Source organism: Corapipo altera, unplaced genomic scaffold, assembly GCF_003945725.1.
Source record: "Corapipo altera isolate COAL_440 unplaced genomic scaffold, ASM394572v1 54, whole genome shotgun sequence".
Classification (NCBI taxonomy): domain Eukaryota; kingdom Metazoa; phylum Chordata; class Aves; order Passeriformes; family Pipridae; genus Corapipo; species Corapipo altera.
In genome coordinates this window covers 1,373,769-1,393,003 of record NW_020884902.1, presented here as the reverse complement: position 1 = coordinate 1,393,003, position 19,235 = coordinate 1,373,769, and the positions used below count along the sequence as shown (strand labels likewise).

General features: G+C 51.7%; 2 protein-coding genes across 6 annotated transcripts in view; one reads left to right on the top strand and one right to left on the bottom strand.

Annotated features, from left to right (window-relative positions):
* The window catches only part of ZIC4 (Zic family member 4), a 20,394-nt gene extending 4,908 nt beyond the window's left edge, over positions 1–15,486 (bottom strand). Inside the window, exons 1-5 of one of the 5 annotated variants that reach the window (XM_027650748.1) lie at positions 15,434–15,486; positions 13,461–13,632; positions 10,475–10,559; positions 4,919–5,536; positions 172–496 (exon numbers count right to left, since the gene is read on the bottom strand). In XM_027650748.1, the coding sequence (XP_027506549.1) occupies positions 172–496; positions 4,919–5,536; positions 10,475–10,559; positions 13,461–13,499 (1,067 nt within the window). In that variant the 5' untranslated portion in view covers positions 13,500–13,632; positions 15,434–15,486. Of the gene's footprint in view, positions 1–171; positions 497–4,918; positions 6,216–10,474; positions 10,560–10,874; positions 11,030–13,460; positions 13,935–15,433 lie in introns of those variants that run through there. The other 4 variants (XM_027650747.1, XM_027650749.1, XM_027650746.1 and 1 more) reach the window with 4 other exon arrangements.
* Positions 15,487–16,105: 619 nt separating this feature from the next.
* ZIC1 (Zic family member 1) overlaps positions 16,106–19,235 on the top strand; it is a 5,174-nt gene continuing 2,044 nt past the window's right edge. Inside the window, exons 1-2 of the mRNA XM_027650687.1 lie at positions 16,106–17,815; positions 18,973–19,136. Of these exons, the coding sequence (XP_027506488.1) occupies positions 16,840–17,815; positions 18,973–19,136 (1,140 nt within the window). The 5' untranslated portion in view covers positions 16,106–16,839. The remainder of the gene's footprint in view (positions 17,816–18,972; positions 19,137–19,235) is intronic.

Genomic DNA, 19,235 nt, shown 5'->3' with positions numbered 1-19,235 from the left:
CCCGCTCGGCTCCCCCGTGCCCGGGGCGGCGCTCCTCGGCCCGGCCGGTCCCGCCACCGCCCACGGCGCGCCCTCAGCAGCGGGGCCGCGGCCCGGCGGGGGGGCGCGGCGGCGGGGAGGCGGCGGGGGGGGCGGGGGGGGCCGCGGGGCCCCGCGCCTTGACACACGTACCATTCGCTCAGGTTGGCGGCGGGCTGCGCGGGCGCGGAGGGCTCAGCGTGGGAGCAGGAGGCGGGGGGCTCTCGGCCGGAGTCCGAGGAGGGGGACACCAAGGAGGGCGTGGAGGACTCGTAGCCGGAGCTGGGAGGAGGGGATTTGCAGTGCACTTTCATGTGTTTTCTCAGGGAGCTGGGGTGGGTGTAGGACTTGTCGCAGCCTCTCACTTTGCAGTTGTAGGGCTTGTCGCTGGTGTGGACATGCGAGTGCTTCTTCCTGTCGCTGCTGTTGGCGAAGCGCCTGTCACAGCCCTCGAATTCACATTTGAACGGCTTCTCCCCTGCAGGAGGCAATGGGCGAGCACAGCCATTAGCGGCGGCGGCAGGGCCGAGAGCGACGCATCCCGGCACCTCCCCAGCCCACAGCCTCCCGGACCCCTCTCTCCGGCCCTGGCACGGCTCCTCTCCCCGTGGAGGCTCCTCTCACTGGCCTTGCCCTTTCCCGCCGGCCCCGCCGAGCATCCCCCGGAGCCGCCGCTCCGTGCCCACCCCGCTGCGAGGCCAGTTCCGCACGTAGAGCACCCTGCCCGGCCAGCTTCTCTTGCCCTGTCCCCTGCCCTGTGTGTCAACGTGGCGGTTTGTGCAAAAGACAAAGCTCCGAAACAAGGAAAACTTAAGAGGCCAAGTGCTCGTTCCGAGCAAATGTGTGCTGTCCCCGCGGACTCTGAAGTCCTGCAGAAAGAGCGGTCAGTGATTTATCCCTTCGAAGTTTTTTACATTAAATACATTTCTCACAGTCCCCCAGGTGCAAGTGGAAATATTTTTCATAACCTGGCTGGATCACATTTCATCCACTCCTTACTTGCACTGATTACACTGCCATGGAAGATCCACATCCCCCTCCTTTTCCCCGCTCCCCGGCTTGCTGATACCGTGTGTACAGGCACAAAGTATTTCAGAAAGACATTGATTGTGGGGGCAAAACGATAAAGATTCAGTAGAAGAATTATTAGGCCGGTGCACGGCACTGTCGCGAGGGTAGGATTCCCTTTTCTTTTGAACCTATAGTCATGGAAGGAATTGCATTCGGCATTAATCTGTCTGGTAATATGATAAGTGACGTTACGCATAACAGAAATACAATCATGTTGCTGGAGTCGTGTGAAAGTTTAACCTCTAATCGTGTGGACCTGGCATGGTACACGATATACAAGAGGTTTTCAAGTAAACACGCCACAGCCAGCTTCAGGATGAAATGTTGACGGCGTTATCGTCGTTGACAATAACAAACTGCAAAACCCTCTTGCCAAGGGTTACCCAGATCCTGTACCAGCGAGTATGAAAATAACTTTCTGATCCGTCAAAAGCCAAAAAGTATCAGGAAAGAAAGGACTCCACAAAAATACATGGTCGAACCTTACCGTGAAGAGCAAACAAAGCCACTGTGTTCACCATCATGGCGTATGTGGTCAAAAGGACTTCCATTATTTGGGTTTGTGTGTTTGTTTTGGTTTGGGTTTTTAAAAAAAATTTCTTGGGTTGTGCGTTTGTGGTTTTTTTTCCTCTTAGTTTGTCATGATTAAATTTAGGAGGGACTCAGCCCACATCGGGTTCGGCTGCGAGCAGAGGCAAATAAAGGAAGGCATTCCAAATATTTCACATGAATGCACTTCATGCAAGGTGGGTGGGAAAAGCTCACGGCTCCTCGTTTAAAGTATGTCCTTTCCGCACTGTAATAATCAATGAGGAGCACTCACATCCTGCACCCTTAACACTTGCATAGAGGATGGGTAAATACCTGGCGTTGGAGGGAAGGGGGGGAAGAGGTTAAAAATAAGATATCTTACAAAACCATGCGGATTCTGTAACCAAATACTGTCGACGTACAGCGGTGCAAATGCATAGACACACGCCCGCATATAATCTAATTAGAGTTTCACGTAAGGAAACAATTTGACCTTCAGCATCTAAGTTGAGACAACAAATCAAGGATATTAGTGTAGTACAAGCAAGCAGTAAGTTAGGAGACCCCAGGGAAAGCCATCCTCATAAGCACTCCGCTTGTGCAAAGTGAGTTCCATTCAGGTAAAAGAGGGCTGCGGCGCACTGCGCTTTGCCGAGAGTTAAAAAATGTTCAACTTCGCTTAACCCCCTGAAAGAGCCACTGAAAGGTCCGTCCGTGCAGCCGGGTTTCAAGTGAGAAGAGGGCAGCATTTTCTCAGCTGCCCGGGTTGCATTCCCTGAACGCCTCAATAAAGAGGAGCCATCCGAGACATTTGCAAGTATTCCTTTCGCGAGAGCAGGTTTTCTTACGTGGAAATCCCTAGCCGGCAGGGAGAGGAGATTGCACAGGTCGCGGCTGCCGCAGCCCGGGCAGTGAGCTGCAGCCACGCAGAAAGTTCCGCGGGCGATGGAGACGCGTAGGACCTGAACCGCCATTTTACCCCCACACTTGTAGCTGGGCAAAAGTGTTCAGTGAAATTCAGCTTGGAATTGGTGGCATAATCCCCCGTCTCCGGGAGTGGATTAAGGTATTTACCAACTTCTCCGGGTGAGTTGTGGTGGGGGGAAGCCGGAGGCGGTGGCCTCCGGGCTGAGGGCGAGGCGCGGGGCGACGGGGGCCGCAGGGAGGGAGCGGGGCTCCGTCCCACGGCTCGCACTATTGTTCCTGGCCCTCTGGGAAGGCGGCGAAGCGATCCCAGCCCGTCCTGCTCGTCCCGCTGCAGCCGCCTTAACGGCCTTATCCTCCAACCTGGAAAACTCGCATATCACCAGATATCCCTCTGCCTGCTCCCCAGCCTCGGAGAAATCAGAAGTCATTAATATTTAAGGAGGCGATAATTTTCCTGTTGAATCTAGAACTGTCTTCATGAATAATTCGTAGTGAGTTCTATTAGGGTTTCAGAAACATTGCTTTTTTGACAACTTCTGGGTGTTTAATAGAAACGGTGGAACCATAAAGGCCCCGCAGGAGTTTGCACAATACAGCAATTAATCACCGGGAAAGTTAAAGCCAAAAGTACAGAAGCGCAGAATGGTGTTTAATAAACGCAAATCTCCGATCTTGGGTTGCCCTGAACCTGCGTCTCCGATGTAGGTCAGTTTTCCCAAGAATTTAACCATTTTCTGCTTCAGAGACTTCAAACAGTGAGGCCGTTAAAGAGCAGTAAAAGTTTGTTTACTTAAGAAAAACACTGTCATTAAGAGACGAGCTCTCCCGGTTAATGGCTGTACCTGTGCTGATCCAACAAGGAACTGGCTCGGATACAAATTACGTGACCCGGGGATACCCCTTTTTCCTCGAAAAAGGGGCCGAGAAGGCAACCGAAGAACGCAACTGTGCTATCGTCCACCTCCTCCCCCACCTCCCGCCCCGCACACAGACTTGCTCCTCATAGAGCGATGGAAAAATAATGAGGTGACGAGTGACGGTCGCTGTAAAATCTCGGTGCTATGTTTAGAAGATAGAGATACGAAATTAGTGTATGTTCTGCATATTATATCACGTCGAGCTCTATCATAAAAAATGCGACTCTTGGAAGGTCAAGCCCTGCACCGAGCATGGGGGAAGGGGAGTTTTATGAACTGGAAGGCGAAAAAAATCGTTTGGCTGTAAGCAGATCTTACAATAGGATTATGTAGTTTCCCTCGCAGTGCATAAGGCTGTACAGAAGGGGGTGGGAGGTGGAAAACCCTACACTGGAACAGATTAAATTTTCCAAAAAGGGCTTATTTCTTATCTTCTTCTTCAGAGGGAAAAAAAAAAAAAAAAAAGAAAAAAGAAAAAAAAAAAAAAGACAAGCCAGTGCTACAGACTACAAACACCGGCTGCTAAACTAATTAATACAACTTCACAAGCTGCTCCTGGAAGTGTGAAAACTTTCTACGTGCAATTTCATTAATTATAAATGCTTTCCTGGCCGGAAGAGTTCAAACGTAGTTTTGCAAGATCGTCCATCGAGTTACTTTATTTTCTGTTAACTAGAACTAACAGATGTTTCTGACACATGTCCCAATTTCGCTTAACAGATCTGCAAATGACAATTCAAAATATACAGGCCGAAACAATACCAGGGTTTCTTTCCTTTTCTTTCTTTTCTTTTCTTTTCTTTTTTCTCCCCCCCCCCCCCCATGAGAATCAGAACTTGCAGCTCCCCATATTTGCGAATGCAGAAAGTCGTTGGAAGGCAATGCTCATTAAAAATGTCAGTGTTATTCAGATCAAACATTTGAAACTCTCCCTGCCCAAAACAGAACTGTTGAACGAAAAGGTCGCAGCTGTGTTATTCTCACAATGTTCGAGCAGCAGCATCTCAGCGACATCAGTCAAAACTGACTAGACAAGTTGTAACTTCCATTGTTCACTTTTAATTTGTGAGCCTGCACAATGATTTCATTTTTTCCCCCGACTACTTTAAATTGGAAAAAAAAAAATCCTCGCCCGTGTGAATAAGCAGAAATAGTCGCTATATCACTCCATATTTACACACATCTACTCGCATAAACATTACAGCAGCCTCTCTGCACAACCAGAAAAAAATATGGACGAGAATTCTAAGATCTGCGCTTGCTGTCCCCTTCCCCCCTCCTTCTCCCCCTTTTCCAAACGGTAAAGAAGAAAACAAATCCGAGAATTTATTTTCCAGAAGTGCTTGGCGTGCATTCAATAACAACTCAAAGGATACATTAAAAAAAAAAAAAAAGGCAAAACAGTACACTGAATAACAGAGAGAAAGAGAGTAAAGAGAGCTTTACATACTGACCTGTATGAGTTCTTTTGTGTATTTTGAGATTCTCTGATCTGGCAAACACTTTGCCACAGCCTGGGAAAGGGCAAGGGAAAGGTTTTTCACCTGTGTGGACTCTGATGTGATTTACAAGTTTATATTTGGCCTTGAAAGGTTTCCCTTCTCTTGGACACTCTTCCCAGAAACATATGTGATTGGACTGCTCGGGTCCTCCAACGTGTTCCACCGTGACATGAGTCACCAGCTCGTGCATCGTGCTGAAAGTTTTCGAGCATAATTTTTTAGGAGTCTGGTCCAACTCAATCCACTTACAGATGAGTTCCTGTTTGATGGGCTGCCTCATGTAACGAAAGAAGGCACCCGGGCCGTGGTGTGGAGCCAAGTTCACGTTCAGGTTCATACCACCGTAGTTATGAAGTGAAGAAGCAGCAAAATGATCTGTCCTGGAGGCTGGTACTTGAGTGAAATGTTCAGACCTGGCGTACATTTCTCCAGGTAACCCCAGTCTGAGCTGTCCGTTTAGATGGCCACCTGGAGCTGCATGGGGAGGCTGCTCATGGAGTCCAGTGAACAGAGAGGGATTCCCAGCTTCTGAGTGGTGGTGGTGGTGACCATGGTGTCCGGGGTAGCTACCTGTTGTTGAGACAAACAGTCCGTGGTGAGAACTTGCAGGGGGCTGCTGCTCAGTCAGCCCTGGCATGAGTGGGGCCGGCAGGTCTCTGCGTATGAAGTAGTCCCTACCTGCTGCCAGAGCCTGGGCTGGGTGAGAGACGGGGTAAGGGGCTGCTGGTGACTGCGCCGGGCCAAACGCTCCCGTTTGACTAGAGACCACCTCGGCTTGGCCTGCCATATGATGATGATGATGATGATGATGATGATGGTGGTGGTGGTGGTGGAGCTGGTGGTGGGGATGAGGGGCAGGGCTGAGCTTAAGGGCCGCGGGGCGATGCTGAGGATGAGGATGGTGGCGGTGCCCCATGTGTTCTGGCCGGAGCGGCTGCGGCCCGAGGCGGCACTCGGCGGCGTGCTCCCCCGGCTGAGTGGTGTGGGGGCGCCCGGCGAGGCCCGGGAAGCCTGTCATGCTCTGAGGGGGGTGGTGGTGGTGGCGAGGAGCCCCCGCCAAGTCTACTAATCTCAGTGCCGTTTTCCGCCTGGAGAGAGCAGCAGGGTCCATCACTGGGATCCCCAGAGCATCCACGCTCATTAGCTTCTAACGCTAAAAAGTCACCTGACAGCGGGAGGAGAGAGACACACAGAGAGGAGGGGGGCAAAAAACAACTTTTTTTTCTTTTTTCCTTTCTCTCCCTCCCCCCTCCCCAAAAAGTTTCCCAGTCCCGCTGCCCTGGCAGCGGGGGCGCACGGGCGGCGCTGCCAGCGGGCGTGCTCGGGGGGGTTGGCGGGGCCGGGGAGGTTCCCCTGGCGCGGCCCGTCCTGCCCGGGGCCGCGGGAGCCCCTCACGGCGCGGCCGCAGCGTGCGGGCCGGGCCCGGCCCCGGCTCTTCCCCGCTCCCATTGGCCGCCGCCGCCGTGACGTCACCGGTGACAGGTCCCGCCGCCGCCTCGCAGGGTTATCGCTCCGAGCGGCGGGGGGTGCGCGCCGCGCATGCGCCGCCGCCGGGCGCCCCCTTCCCCCTGAGCGGCCCGGGGGTCTCTGTCCCGGAGCCGCCCTGGCCCGGTCTCACCGCTACGGCCGCGGGAACAAAGCCACACCGGGCGCGGGGAGCGCCCCGACCTTCCCCCCACGCTTCTGCCCGTTCCCACTGCTCTGCCTCGAGGCGTGGGGTCGCCTCCAGCAGAGCCCTGCCAGCCCCCCGGGCCCGCACAGAGCAGCGCGAGTCGAGGCGGCCCCGCCGGAGCGATCGCGGTCCCGATCTCCCGGAGGGTCCCTGGCACTTGTTGCCAGCCCGGGGAGCGGGTCCTTCCCCGCAGAGCTCGCGGCTGGGGCCGTCCGCTCGCTGGCCGGGCATGTGCGGCCGGGAATCGGCTACCGCGCTGGTGCCGGAGACCGGACAAAGGATGTCTGGGAGCCCCCTCGTCCCCTTCCCCGCCTCTGACAAGTTTTAGCAGTTATCTCGTTACTGGACGCCGGAGCAATGCGAGAAATCGTGATGTTCAGGCTGAATCTGAGTGTTTAACCCAGAAGAGGGAGTCTCTCTCCCTTTCCCTCTCTCTCACTTTATCTCACGCACACTTACAGGGTAATTCTACGTAAAATCCCCATCCTTGGCTTGAAGGAAAACATTGTCAAACATTTCTAACGGACTCGGTTCTGATGATTCTCACCTGAAGGGAATAACACGGTCTGCAGGGTTTGCGTGCTAGTAATGAAAGTGTGGGTTTGGGCTTCAGCTGGATACAGTGAGGCCTTATAGGTTTAGAAAAGCTTAGGGCTTCAGCACAGAAGGAAGCATCTGCTTAAGTTTTTAAGAAGAGGATTGTGAACTTAAAAAAAGTAAATGAAACATGGGGAAAGACTCTTCTGCTCCAAGAAAGAGAAACACATCTCTAAATATCTGCCCACCGTATTAACACAGTACTCAGATCATGACATAAGAACAGCTCCCCTAATAACCTCTCAGTCTTATGAAATAAAACAACGATTAATTACCTATCCACCGTGTCAAACTCTAAGTACTTTAATACATTGATTTGCTGTTAACTTCCCAGTGGATACTTTACCAGATCCATGCCAGGTAAAGCTCCCAGTGTATAATTTTGCATTTCTGTAAGAATGTAACAGTTTTGGTGATCAGTAGTTTTTTTCTGATGTAATAACACAAGAAACGGTTTGGCAATATCAACCCAGCTACTTTCATAACAGAAGCTACCAGCCAATGATTGGAAACCATAAGATTAAAGAGTAGGACATACATAACCATATAGGGGATATTTTTGTCACAGCTTCACACACTCTGAGTTGGCTGTAATTTTGGCTCTGCTTGCATTTACCATATTTCCTCTGTTACACAAGGCTGATATGCAGGTAGGTAGCCATAGATACATCCTTGCGTGCATCTTTCCGAGTGGAGATGATGAAAAGTGACAAATGATGCAATTAGCTCTCCATCCTTACATAACATGTTTACGCAGGCAATTTAAACCACACACCATCCTCACAATATCTCAACTTTCTAGTCTACTTGCTCTACGAAATGGATTTGACAGTCCTATTCATGACCATCTCAATAGGAGTGCACGGAAGAGACAAACGTTAGGAAGTATGAATCTGTTACTTACAAATGTACTGAGAGTGGGAATCCCAAATAAAGCTGCTTTCCTCATACCTCTTTAAAACACTGCATCTCTACATACTTGTTATCCATCATTTGACACTTCTCAGTCAAGTGAGAAAACATCTGGAACAGTTTGTCAATTAAAAAAAAATGTCATAACCGGTTTGCCCTAAGTTCATTTCAAATGTTGTGATGAGTTCTCGCCAGACACTCATGGCTCTCAGCTTGCCCCTCACTCAGGGATGTCTCTCACACCCTTTCTCAGGCAGTGCAGGAGAACCTGGCCCTCGGTGTCCCTCACTGTTAGGTGAGGTTGGTGTGAGCCCCGGTTGCGTGGGTGGGGGGAGTGGGGCGGAGGCCGCCACATGATTGCAGGAGGCGGAGAAACGGGGAAGAGGAGGGAAGCGGGCCCAGACCCGGCCGGGCTCCGCGCATCTCCCACAATGTTTTGAAAACTGCCTGTCTGTGCAGACCTTTGGCAGCTCGAGCTCGTACTGCTGCCACTAGAGAGGTGACCGAGGTCTCCTGCTTCTTGGCAGCGGCCTGAGCCGTGATTGACCAGACATGCCGGGCTCTCGGCAAACTCTCAAATGTGTCAACATCAGGTTCTGCAGGGTCAATAAACTGGCAGCTTGATTCTGAGTACAAATTTTCCTGTTGTTGCTGTGTCTGCGACCCCATCTGCAGCCCCCGGCCCCAAAGCTCACCCGTGCTGGAGGGTTGCTCTAAAGAGGTGATATGTTGTACAGACGAGTCACAAGCGTTTCTCGTCTCTCCAGCCGTCTGCCCCTGCATCCGACCCGGCTCTCTCGGGGGAGAGGCTGGCCGGACAACCGCCGGGAAAAGGCAGGAGCCCCGCACGTCGGGGCTGTGCCCTGGGAGAGGGGCTGAGCTGTCTCCCTGCTTTCCGCCCTACCATGCCGGACCCAGATCTCCACCTGCCTACATCTCAGGGGTGCGGGGCTGAGGCGGGCAGCCCCAACCCTTCGGCCTCTGTCTGCACGCACCCTCGCTCCGCGCCGGGCTGCCGGGCCTGCGGCGTGAAAACGGCTGCGCAACTCCCAGCTGGGAGGGAACAGCCCCACCTGTTCAACGGCTTTGCCTTGGTTTTTGGTAGGAATCTACCTCCACATCAAGACTCTTTTCCTATTTGTAACAGAAGACAGAGCCAAATCCTGCTCTCCCTTATATTCGTGCTCAGCGCAAGGCACAGCTCCTGCCCACAGGAGACATCGGAGAGAGCAAAATCTGACCTTTACTCACGCCATGTTCTCCCACTTCCGCCTTTGCGGAAACTTCCCTTCCCCACGAGCCAGCTAGAAACTCTCCAGCCTGTGCTCGAGGGCTGGGATGGAACAGGACGCTCTGAACACTTCAGACAGGTGTTCAGGGGGTTATCTTTAGGCTTCAACTCCCAGACGCGAGGAGGTGAGCGGATCAATCTGAAATCTTTACTACGAGAAAGGGAAAAAAACCGAAGAACAGAAACAGAGAGGACAGAGAAGTCACTCTATGCAATTCCTTATCCCCTAAATCCACACTGGGTAGGAAGGGATGAAGGAGGCAGACTCAGGACGTGAGCCCTAGTCTCTGCCTGCCCCGGCAGAAGGCACTGCTGGTTAGGAAGAGGTGGTTCAAGAAAGGTTTTCAGCAAACCCATCATCACCTCAGAGAGGAGAGGGTGCCTAGTAGCTCGAGAGCACACTCTGCCTTTGTTTTTATTCCCTCGTCCCATTCCTGCTTACGGGGACTTCTTTACTTCAGGGTTCCCGGACAATGGGAAGCCACCTACCAGACAAGCAACGGTTTGTGCCTAGGTTTGCCTCTCACATTTTGTGACCTAGAGCTACCCTAGGACAAGCAAATCATATGCTTATTTTAAATAGAATATTTCATTCAGGACCTCAAGATTAAGGTATTCCTGTCAGATAAGCTGTCAGTCACTAACTACTTAGACACCACATTGTGGAAGCCCGGTATCCCTGGTAAAGATGATACATATCATGTAAACCCCATCAACAAGATCAAAGTCTTCTTCTTTAATAGGATCCAATACATGTCAAACCTCATTCCAATCAAATCGTCCGTAAATGAATTCAAGATGAATATGTCATAGAATAATGTGACAGTGCAATCACATGGGGTCAGGGGTTGTTGTTTCAATGAGAGAGTCGTCAAATATTAATTCTAGAACCTGCAAATGAATAGGCATTGAGCAGGATTAGGCAGCTGCTGGTGGGGAGTTCTGTCGCTGATTTGTGTTTATGCAAGTACGTTAAACACTAAGCTGAAAAAAAATAGTCTCCTTTGAACTGTAAAAAGGACATATTTTAACTTACTTGACTTTTCCAGGATGTTTCTGTAAAGTCGTTTTCTTTTCCTCATTACAAGGGGAGTCTTGTGCCTCATTTCCTGACTTTGTTCCTGTTTGGGGAGAGAGGTGGAAAGTTAAGAGCAAAACCATTTGTGTGTGATATGAAATGAGCAAGGCACTGTATGTCTTGGGCATCATGGATTCAAAAAGAAAAGGAAAAAAAAAAGGCAGAAAAACATAAAACCAAACCAAAACACAAGTTAGGCAGTGAGAGGGGAAGAGAAGCTTTCTCCGAGGGGAAACTGGAGGCTGTCTCCTCAGCAAAGCAGCACATGTTTTATGGAGTCATGAAGTTTCCATGGCTGATTTAGGGAAAAAAAATATGAAAGGACATCTTTTCAGTTCTCCTTTGATCTGACATTCACCTTCTGGCAGGCTATTGTAAGGGAGGTTTTTTACTAACTCGACTATATTGTTTACAGATCCTTCCCTCCCGAAATTAAATTCCGGACTCTCTGCGAGCCTCCAACACAAGTTGTTGTCTCAGCAAGGATTAGTATAGTACCACCCTGGCACTTCTCCCTGCCTATAATTTTCAGCTTGCTCTTTGCTCTCTGGAAGGCAGAGCACTGCTACTGCTGCAGGCAGAACTTTGCACAGCTTGCTTTGAGAGGCAGCAATACCCAGAGAGCAGATCTGGGGTTGGACGCACTGTCCGAGTCCGAATTTTTACAGATATCTTTGAAATTCTCAGGGGTTGCTTTGTTTGTTTTTAATACAGAAAAGCATGCTAGGGTCTAGAATCAGTTACTTCAAATGCTATTATTGTTATTACTCTTGTTACTATTATTATAGGGAACTCCAGAGCTGAAAAACAAAAGTCTATACTAAGACAAACACTTAATGATATTAATCATGAAACTTCATCATTGTATCACGGTCATACTCTATCATAAATAATTTGATGTCCTCAATATTTTCACTGCTGTGACAAAAATTACTGCCTAAATAAGAATAACTTTAGGAATCCCTTAGGAATTAAAATTCCTAGTCAAGTTTCATTCATCCTTGCACTTTTCTCGAGTCAGAGCAGCCAACACTGCCCCACTAGAGAAAGATTTGCAGGAGTTGAGCTTTATTGGTTAGGATAGGAGGCTGGAGGAGTGCTCAGTTCCCAAGCGTTCGCCAAAACTTGTTGAAACTGGACAAAAAAAAAATAGCTGCATTTAAGGTTTCAAATGGTTACCAGATGACAAAAAGGAAAGCAAAACAGTTGTGGATTTCAGAGTAAATATTGGCTAAAACTCTGGCTCGACCTCGCACTCTTTTCTCATCTGCAGTGTGCCTTTGGCGGAGCAGGAGGGTGAGGATATCCCATTGCCCGAACTGGTCGGATCTCGGCCGGACCGAGCTCCGGGGCGTTAGTGCGGGGTACCAGTGCGGGCTACCAGTTCCCCCCGGGTGTCGCGCTGGGGCTGGGGCTGCGATGGGACCCGCCCCTCCTCCCTCCCCCCCGCCCTTACCTAAACGCTCATTCCTACACCCGGCCGAAGGTGCGCCGGCAGAGCAGGGCTGGAGCAGCCGCTGCCCGCGGGATCCCGACGGCCCCGGGCGGGTGTGTGAGAGCCAGACCGAGTGGGCGGCAGCGGGGATGGCGTGTGCCCCGCCACCACCGGCTTGTCACGCAACCTGTGCTTTCCGCGGCCGCGCCGGGCGGAGGGAGCGTTCACTGGGAAGGGCTCGGTGCAGAAATAAAGTTCCCTGTCTCCGGGTGGAGCAAGCCCCGAGCCTAGCCCGGCCAACGTGCTCCCCGCTCGGCCGGGGTCCCCCGGGCTGAGAGACCGTGCGCGACAAAAGAGTGGCAGGGCGTGGGGCCGGGGCGTCTCGGCGAGGAGCACACCCCGGTTCCCGTCGGTTCTGCCCTGTGCCGCTGCCAGGGGCTGGCACACTGGTTTGGGCTTGGGTCAGAGGTCACCTTCGGAAGCATCGCCCAGGACAGGGATTTGGGAGCATCCCCACTTCCCCAGCCGGCTGCAGACGAGGGACGGCCCCTCGGGCAGGAACCAGAGTCTCAACCCCTCCATGGGCTCTACTCGAAGCTGGCGGCAGCACCCAGTTCCCTGAGCAGTCCCCCCGGCTCTACCCGCGGGGGGGCGGGTGGGGGTCGGAGGGGGCCGGCCGAGCTCCCGGGCCCCGTCCCTCCCGTACCCGCCTATAAAGAAGGGCGTGCGGTGCTGGAGCACCGGATCCCCCGGTGCGCCCCTGTGGCACCGGGCGCGGCAGTGGGCGAGGTCCTGGGCGGGGAGCGCGTCTCCCGGGACGCCTCCCCACGGGGCTCGCCATTGTCAGCGCTCCTCGCCCTCTGCCCGCCGCCCTGGGCCCCCGGCCCCGCCTGGGCGACCGCAAGACCCGTCCGGCCCCGCCACTTGCCCGTCCGAAGCAAACCCGGCTGCTGGCGGGGCCGGGAGCGCCTCCGTCCCTCTCCGCGGACCCCGCCGCCCCCCTCCACAGACCACCGCACCCTGCATTGCTCGGACCGCCAGGCCAAGCTCTCGCCCTCTTTTGCATTCAGAGGGGCAGGCGCGTCTCCCAGCGTCCGGCGGAGGGTGCCGGACCCCCTCTCGATGGCTCCCGCGCTCTGGTCCCTCCGCCCGCCCCCGCCCGTAGAGGTGCTGTCAGGACCCTGCCCCACGTGGGCGAGGGGCAGCCGTGCAGCTGCCCCCTCGCACCGCAGGGTTCCAAGCCCTTCCTCCCCAGGGTGTCCAAGCCTCCTCCCGCTGGGCCCCCCCCGACGACAGGGAGCTCTCGTCCAGCCCTTGCGGCAGGCGGTGGGGGCCACCCAGCTGCCCGCACTGCCCAGGCACCCCCTACTCCCAGGCACTTACCCTGCGACCTGTTGAAGGTTTTCCCTCATTTCTGAACTGGCAAAAATAAAAGTGGGGGTGGAGGGGAAGGGAAAAGAAAGAAAGAATGAAAGAAGAAAACAATACTCCCCCCCACTAAGAACCCACCACCTCTTTGGCGCTTCCATCGAGGCGGTCATCCTTCATTTCTTCTTTTCTTGCTTTCTGGAAGCAGTTAGGGAATGTATGATGATGCAGAAATGAGCCGTCAGGATGATATTTTAATGGCTTATATGTCACGTTGGTGCATGTGGCTTTGAACTGGAGCAGCTTTCGTTTCCTGCAGAGAGCGCACCGCAAATCCCACTTGATAACTTCTACAACCCACAACATTTTTTTTTTATATTCACTCTTACATTGTATATTTAGATACGCTTCCTAAAAATACCTTCTCGTCTGCCTTCTCGTGTATTTTGTACCGACCTGGAATGATCACTGGTTTCCCCCTGCACTGGGAGGCAGGCTAGCACTGAACTAACTAAGTTTCTAGCTGTCCTAATGCCATCGCCCAGAAGAGTTCACAACAACGCTGACAACTCTGTCCTTCACTTAATTTTAGCACCAAATACAGAAAGCAGTGCAACGCCCGCCTTAAGACCATGTACACACCCAGGCGCTTCTAGAGCGGGTATACCTGTTGCTATAAGCCATTGCAATTCCATCAAATAGATTTGGTAGAATAAATGCAAACGTGTAGATTCAGGTCAGCATTATTCTAAATACTCCCCCACCAAGCCTTGTAAAACCTCCCAAGATCCAATGAAAATTACATAATATATCTGCTTTGAAAGCTATCTCCATGCACCGAGCACAGGCACACTGCATCTGCAGATAAACTGCAGCGAAACATTCCTTCAAGGCGTACCAAAGTTTATTTATTGTCTTTGGTTTTCGCTTGGTTTTTTTTTTTTTGGTTTGTTCTCTAGGCGCTATGGCCATTTTATACCTCTTGAAACGAGGCAATTCTCACCCGAAAAGGGTTCGCGCAGCTGCACTGCCGGTCCGACTCCCCAGTACCTGCGCTGCGGATTGCTTACCAGCGGCTTTAATTGGAGAGGATGAGTTTAAAGTTTCTTTGTTTGGCACTAGGAATTGGAGGGGCTCGGATTGAGCTGCGAAGGAGGCAAGTGAAGGGCTGAACAAAGGCGAAATGTAAGGAGTCTGACTCTTAGCGAGCTTTTGGTGTTTTCGTTACTAGAAAATAATTAGAGCTAATGAATATGCAGGCGACTGAGTAAATAAATAATTTGCCGGTTTTATATATGTATGCGCATGAGCACATACATAAGTGTATCTATGCATACTCACACAAAGATGTCTGTATTTTTAAGTTTCATGAGATTTTTTTTTTTAGTGCCGAAGCATCGTTTAAAATATTGTACAAATGTTGCTCAGCTTAATTGATTAAGCCACAAAGGCTTTCTGCTTTTAAATACCATACTTATACCTTTCAACAATCATTTTAATATATAGTCAATGGCTCTTTGTAGCGGGAACAAAAAAGAACTATCCACAGTTTTTCAATAGACTTTGAGCTGGGGAAAGACAGGTTAATCGAGGGTTGCATCTAGAAAACAACCAAGTGTTGTATGTTTGCACTGAATCCAAATGTCTGCATTTTTCTAACTAAATCAAAGGGAGTGTTATTTCTTTTTCTGCTCACTCATCTGAAGGTAAGTAAATTTTCTCTGGCGATCAAAAGCCTGGTCAGCAACAAAGACACCGCCTGCTTTTTCCACCGTCCTGGTGTGGCAAGTTGAGGAATTTCAATAACTGTGACAAGGGTGACTGATTTGTGAACTAGAAAAGGTTTGAATGTCAGAGAATTTACATTGCTCCTATCGAAGACTTTAAATTTTTTTTAAAGAAAAAAAATAAAGAGAGAAGTATCCGGCAGTTTCATGCAGCAGAAGGAGAAATAATGTAGGTTTGTGAAATTTACAGTTTCACCTGAATAAAAGAGACTCCATAGAAGAGAGAGTGAGAGAAAATGAGAGTGAAAGAGAAAAGAAAAAGAAAATAACAAGAAAAGGAGGCGAAACGACCACAACAAAATTAGAAAGTTAAGAGTTCTCACCCACCTGCGTTTTGATGGGTGCAGAAAAAAAGATTTATTTCAGAAACCTGATGGAGGGGTAGAGTCAGCTACACAGAGAAATCACGCCTGGTGTTTAAAAATAAAATGTAGTGCACCCAGCACCTACTCTCGGAGAGCTTCAGTTTTAAACAAGAGGAAAACACCTTCAAAAGACACGAGTCCCTACAAGGCTTCTCTTTCCAAAGCCTAAAAAGTTGCTCAGTGGTCTCAAAAATTCTGTATCACCAAGAAATCATCATAACCTTCATTATCAGAGTGCTGGAGAGAGAGAGAGAGAGAGGGACAGAGAGAGGGAGAGAGGGGGAGAAAATAACCCTAATAATATTAATAGAAAAAAAAAATTTTTGTCCCCTTAGCATACATACACACAAAAAGATGCGCTGGAGATATTTTCGGGGGGCCAGGGGGAAAAAAAAAAAAAAAAAAAAAAAAAAGAAAAAAAAGTTGTTTCTGCCGCAGCCCCGTTTGTCAGAGCGGTGTCAGGGCGCCACAATACCTGCGATGGATGAGCCGGCGCGGCCAATCAGCGCCGGGAGCCGGCGGGGCCGGGGGCTGCTACGCGGGGAAGGGGGAGCCAACCCGGGCCAATGGTTGCCCACGTCCGCCCGCACGTCGCTCCGCCCCCGGCTCCCATTCATCAAGGGGGGGGACGGTGTCGTCTTTTCAATTCATTTATCTGCAGGAATGATTGCCGCTATCAGTCTCGCGTTCACCGCCCGGCTGAGGAGGTGAAAGTTTCTCCCCAGGAAGATAAACCGCAAAAGACAATATTGTGCATGATTTGCGCCTTTTTTTTTGCAGAGGGAGGAAAAAAAAAAAAAAAGGCCCCCCGAAAAAAAAAATCGGGTGAGTGTGGGGAAGCTCGAAGAGGAGAGAGAAACAATCTCTCGGCCACTTTGCAACATTCCTATAGCCAAAAAAATCACTGAAGGAAGTTTCTTTTTTGTTTTGGTTTTTTTTTCAAATTTTTTTTTTTTTTTTGCTGCCCGTGTTGAACTCTCGCCGTTATTGTTATTTGCAACCAGTTTATTTTTTGGCTTTCCCAACCCCCCCCCTTCCCCACTTAAACCTCCCCGAAAAGTCAAAGCAGAGACGGTGAATATTTTTGGGGCACATTTTTATTATTTTTATTTGCAACTGCGAAGATTTCTTCCCCCCTTCCGCACCAGCCTTTTTTTTTTTTTTTTTTTCCTTCTTCCCCCCCCCTTTTTTTCCTTCCCCCTGCGCTGATGCCGAAGGGGGTGTTTTTGATGTGGTTGCTTTGGTGGTGATCGTCGCTGACTTTCCAAAGAGGGTGTTTTCGCCGCCGCTGCTGCTGCTGCTGCTTCTCTCCGCGTTGTGTGTGTGCGCGCGTGCTTTTTTTTTGGTTGCTGCATCGACGCTGGGAAGATGCTTCTGGATGCTGGACCGCAGTATCCCGCCATAGGAGTCACTACCTTCGGATCCTCTCGCCACCACTCCACGGCCGATGTCACGGACAGAGAAGTGGGGCTGGGGATCAACCCCTTCGCCGACGGCATGGGCGCCTTCAAAATCAACCCCAGTACCCACGAGCTGGCCTCGGCCGGCCAGACCGCCTTCACCTCGCAGGCGCCCGGCTACGCGGCGGCGGCCCTGGGGCACCACCACCACCCGACCCATGTCAGCTCCTATTCCAGCGCCGCCTTCAACTCCACCCGGGACTTTCTGTTCCGCAACCGCGGCTTCGGGGAGGCGGCGGCCGCCAGCGCCCAGCACAGCCTGTTCGCCTCCGCTGCCGGCAGTTTCGCCGGACCCCACGGACACACCGATGCCGCGGGACATATACTTTTCCCGGGGCTGCACGAACAAGCCACCAGCCACGCTTCACCTAACGTGGTGAACGGGCAGATGCGCCTGGGCTTCTCCGGAGACATGTACGGCAGACCCGACCAGTACGGCCAGGTCACCAGCCCCCGCTCCGAGCACTATGCCTCGACCCAGCTGCACGGCTACGGCCACATGAACATGAACATGGCAGCCCACCACGGGGCAGGGGCCTTCTTTCGTTACATGAGGCAGCCCATCAAACAGGAACTCATCTGTAAGTGGATTGAGCCCGAACAATTGTCAAACCCCAAAAAGTCCTGCAACAAAACTTTCAGCACGATGCACGAGCTGGTGACTCATGTCACGGTGGAACACGTTGGAGGACCCGAGCAGTCCAATCACATATGTTTCTGGGAAGAGTGTCCAAGAGAAGGGAAACCTTTCAAGGCCAAATATAAACTTGTAAATCACATCAGAGTCCACACAGGTGAAAAACCTTTCCCCTGCCCTTTCCCAGGCTGTGGCAAAGTGTTTGCCAGATCAGAGAATCTCAAAATACACAAAAGAACTCATACAGGTACGGTAACCTTCTCTGTCGCTTTTCTCTCTGCGAGTGGAAGCGCCGAGCGCCGGGGCCAGAGCGGGACGCGGGGCCGTGCCAGAGGGGTCGGGGGGCCCGGCTTGGCTGAGAATCGGACAGGCAGGAGGGGGTATGGTGTAGGGCCACTGCTTTTTCCGGTAGAGGCCGGCTAGGAGCTTCGCTGCAGAAGGAGCTCGGTCACAGCCACGCCAGCAGCAGCAACAAAAAGAAAATGATCCCCGCCGAGGCAGAGAGGGAGGACGGCAGGGTTTGCTGCTGGAATTGTTAGGGCGGAGGGGGTGGGGTGGGGGATCATAGTAACCTGTCCTGTTTAAATTTATAGGTTTTCATTAATTATTGTTCGGCAATTTTGGCTGTGGCAAGATGAGAAATTGTGCTAAATATTGCAGGCAGCTCATCAGTCTTCTCTTTGCAATTCAGGGCTTGGTAAATATTTAATTCGGAGGAGCGATTTTAAATAAACCGAGCCCGGCGCGTTAGTGTGTTATTGTTGTGCGGAGGGGAGGCGCCGGTATCCCTGAGAACTTTTTCCTTCGTGGGAGGTGGGAAAGCAGCAGCCTCTGTCCGGGAGAGCAATCTCCCCCCGCTCCCACCCTCGAGCTCCGAAAGCCAGAGTCGCTTTCTCCAGCCCTTTTGCCGAGGGTCTGTGGGACTGCTCACTCGTTGTATTCCTGGGCCGGATAATTTTCAATACTGCAAGAAAATAGGGGGAAGGGACTGGGACGGGTGGAAGAGTAATATATTGCGAGAATGAGCTATAAAACCGGAAAGTAGACACCGAGGATGGTGTGTATATACGCCTGCTCTCGCGCTCGGAGCGTTGTGATGAGAGAGAGATGCACGGGACTGGGGTTGTAAAGGAAACTCGCCCCTTCAAAGGGAAGGGGAATAAAAAGTTATTTAGCTCTCCCGTTCTCCGAAAAGGGCGCTGAGCAGGAGTCTGAGGAGCAGAAACGGCAGAGAGAGAAGCAAGATTTTGGGATTTGAGTCTCGTTGAAGTTAGAAAGTTGCAAGTGTTTGAAATGGAGCCCTGGGCTCCGTCCGGTGGTGCGGTGGGGACAATGAACGATCCAGCCGGCCCTGCTTAATCAGATCCCTTTCCCTCCCCCCTCCCCCCCTTCCCTCTGCAATAGGTGAAAAACCATTTAAGTGTGAGTTCGAGGGCTGTGACAGGCGCTTTGCAAACAGCAGCGACCGCAAAAAGCACATGCATGTGCACACTTCCGACAAGCCCTATCTCTGCAAAATGTGCGACAAGTCCTACACGCACCCCAGCTCCCTCCGAAAGCACATGAAGGTAAATGGAGGGCGGCTGGCGTGCGGGCCCGGCCGGGCGAAAGGCTGCGGGGACGGGCAGCAGCGCCGGGCCGGCGGCGCGGCTGTGCCCGCGGGCGGA